Source organism: Octodon degus, unplaced genomic scaffold (assembly GCF_000260255.1).
Source record: "Octodon degus isolate 3935 unplaced genomic scaffold, OctDeg1.0 scaffold00126, whole genome shotgun sequence".
Lineage (NCBI taxonomy): Eukaryota > Metazoa > Chordata > Mammalia > Rodentia > Octodontidae > Octodon > Octodon degus.
The window spans coordinates 5993445-5995366 of record NW_004524702.1 but is presented as its reverse complement, the minus strand read 5'-3'; the positions used below and the strand labels follow the sequence as shown (position 1 = coordinate 5995366).

The 1922-nt window shown below is 46.3% G+C and overlaps 1 protein-coding gene across 2 annotated transcripts in view; it reads left to right on the top strand.

Annotated features, from left to right (window-relative positions):
- Positions 1-1701, top strand: part of Lamp3 (lysosomal associated membrane protein 3) — a 24620-nt gene extending 22919 nt beyond the window's left edge. Inside the window, exon 6 of one of the 2 annotated variants that reach the window (XM_023700779.1) lies at positions 1132-1701. In XM_023700779.1, the coding sequence (XP_023556547.1) occupies positions 1132-1265 (134 nt within the window). In that variant the 3' untranslated portion in view covers positions 1266-1701. The remainder of the gene's footprint in view (positions 1-1131) is intronic. The other variant, XM_023700777.1, reaches the window with a different exon arrangement.
- The last annotated feature ends 221 nt before the right edge of the window (positions 1702-1922 follow it).

Sequence of the window (1922 nt, the reverse complement as noted above, 5' to 3'; positions counted from 1 at the left end):
TGTGTGTGTGTGTGTATGTTTTTGAGGCAGGGGCTACAAGATGCTCAGGGTCTCACTATTAGATCAGACTTCTAGTGATCCGCCTGTTTACACCCTCCCAGGAGCTGGGATTACAGGCTTGCGCCACCACGCCATCTCACTTGCCATCTCAGCGTGCCCCGAGGGTGGGGACAGCACCACAGGTCTGGGGATTGAACCCCCAGCCCCTGCACCTGCTTGCAGGTGCTTTAATCTGCTGATCTAGTTGGCCAGCCTAGAATGATTATCCTTTAAGCATGCACATGAGTACACAACCGTTTATTCATAGAAGACGCAAATGCCTGGAGAGGCTTGCCATGATTCATTCAGCTTGGTCTCGAACTTGGGATTTCAGTAATAGCTCGGTAAATTCTGTCTGCATTTTAAGAATATTCAAACAATGTTAAATTTGGGCAGGAGAGATAGCTCAGTGGTATAAGTACCTGCCCGGAAAGTGCAAGATCCTGAGTTTGATCCCCTGCACAAAAAAAAAAAAAAAAAGTTAAATTTAATAGTTTAACAAAACAGTAGAAAGTGAAAGTTGCCTTCTACCTCCATCCCAGGCCTTTTTCCAGACTGTGGGTCTTTACACGCTGGGCATACACCACATTTGTTTGAGTGCATGTGATGCTTCAGTGCTGAGAACCTTTGCACATGCTACACACACGCTACCATATTCTTTTCTTTTTTTCTCCCTGCCCCTTTGTTTTTTGCTACCAAGAATTGAACTCAGGACCTCAAGCTTTCCAAGCAGGCACTATACCACTGAGCTACATCCCCAGCCCTTGGGAAGGTGTCTTTGAGACAGAGTCTCCCTTAGCCCAGGCTGGTCTCCAACTCACAGCAGTCCTCCTGCTTCAGCCTCCCAAGTGCTGGGATTATAAAAGGGCACCACCACGCCTGGTTTCAGAGGCTCTATTACTTACTTATTCAACAATCCTCCCTATCATCTGCTTGTCTTACAACCGAGAAAACTGCAAAGGTTAACTACCTGCCCAAGAGGGCACAGCTAGTTAATGTGATTAAAAATCCAGACCAGAAGCGTTCCACCTTCAAGCGCTGGCCCTCTCCCGCCCGCCCTGTCAGCCATGTCCTGTCTGTTTTCTCTCCCAGTGGACGAATGCTCCGCCGACTACACCGTGATGCTCCCGGTGATCGGCGCCGTGGTGCTCGCCCTCTGCGGCCTGGGGCTGTGCGTGTGCATAGCCCGCCTCCGCAGGCGGTCATGCGGGTACCAGAGGATCTGACCGTGGGAAATGGAAGTGACCGTGAGAAACGGAAGTGACCGTGGGAAACGGAAGTGACAGAGTTCTGAGCATTCTTCTACTGTCTCCAAGATGCTGGGGTCGTCCGAAGAGGAGGGGTCTGTTAGGTGATAGAATCTGGTCTGTTCTACGAAAACCAAGTGCACTGTGTTTGTGGTTCAAAATTCATGCTGCGCATTAATTTTTTTTTTGTTTATCCACAAAAGACAGTGTTTAAGAGTATTTTATAGTTTCCTTCAGAACATTTTAACCACTCATAGGCAAACTTTGAGATGTACTGAGTTAACATAATGTATGTGAAATGAAAAATGCCTCCAAATTATAAACCAGAGGATCGATTGTGCTTATTAACACTCGCTTTCGTTTTCCATTTTTAAAAATGCCTTTACCTTCTCTGTCAAATACAGGGGTCGGGGAGATGGCTCAGTGGAATAAGCACTTCCCTGGCAAGCGCAAGGGCCTGAGTTCAATCCCCGGTTCCACCAAAAAAAAGAAAAATCTATCAAATGGACTTTCAGTGTTTTCACCACCTGTGTTTATTTGATTGTACTTGTGTCTGAGACAGTGCTCACTGCCTTTCCCTCTTTAATTTTCTTTTTCTTCTTTTTTTTTTCTTTTTTCAATCATCAAAAAGAACAA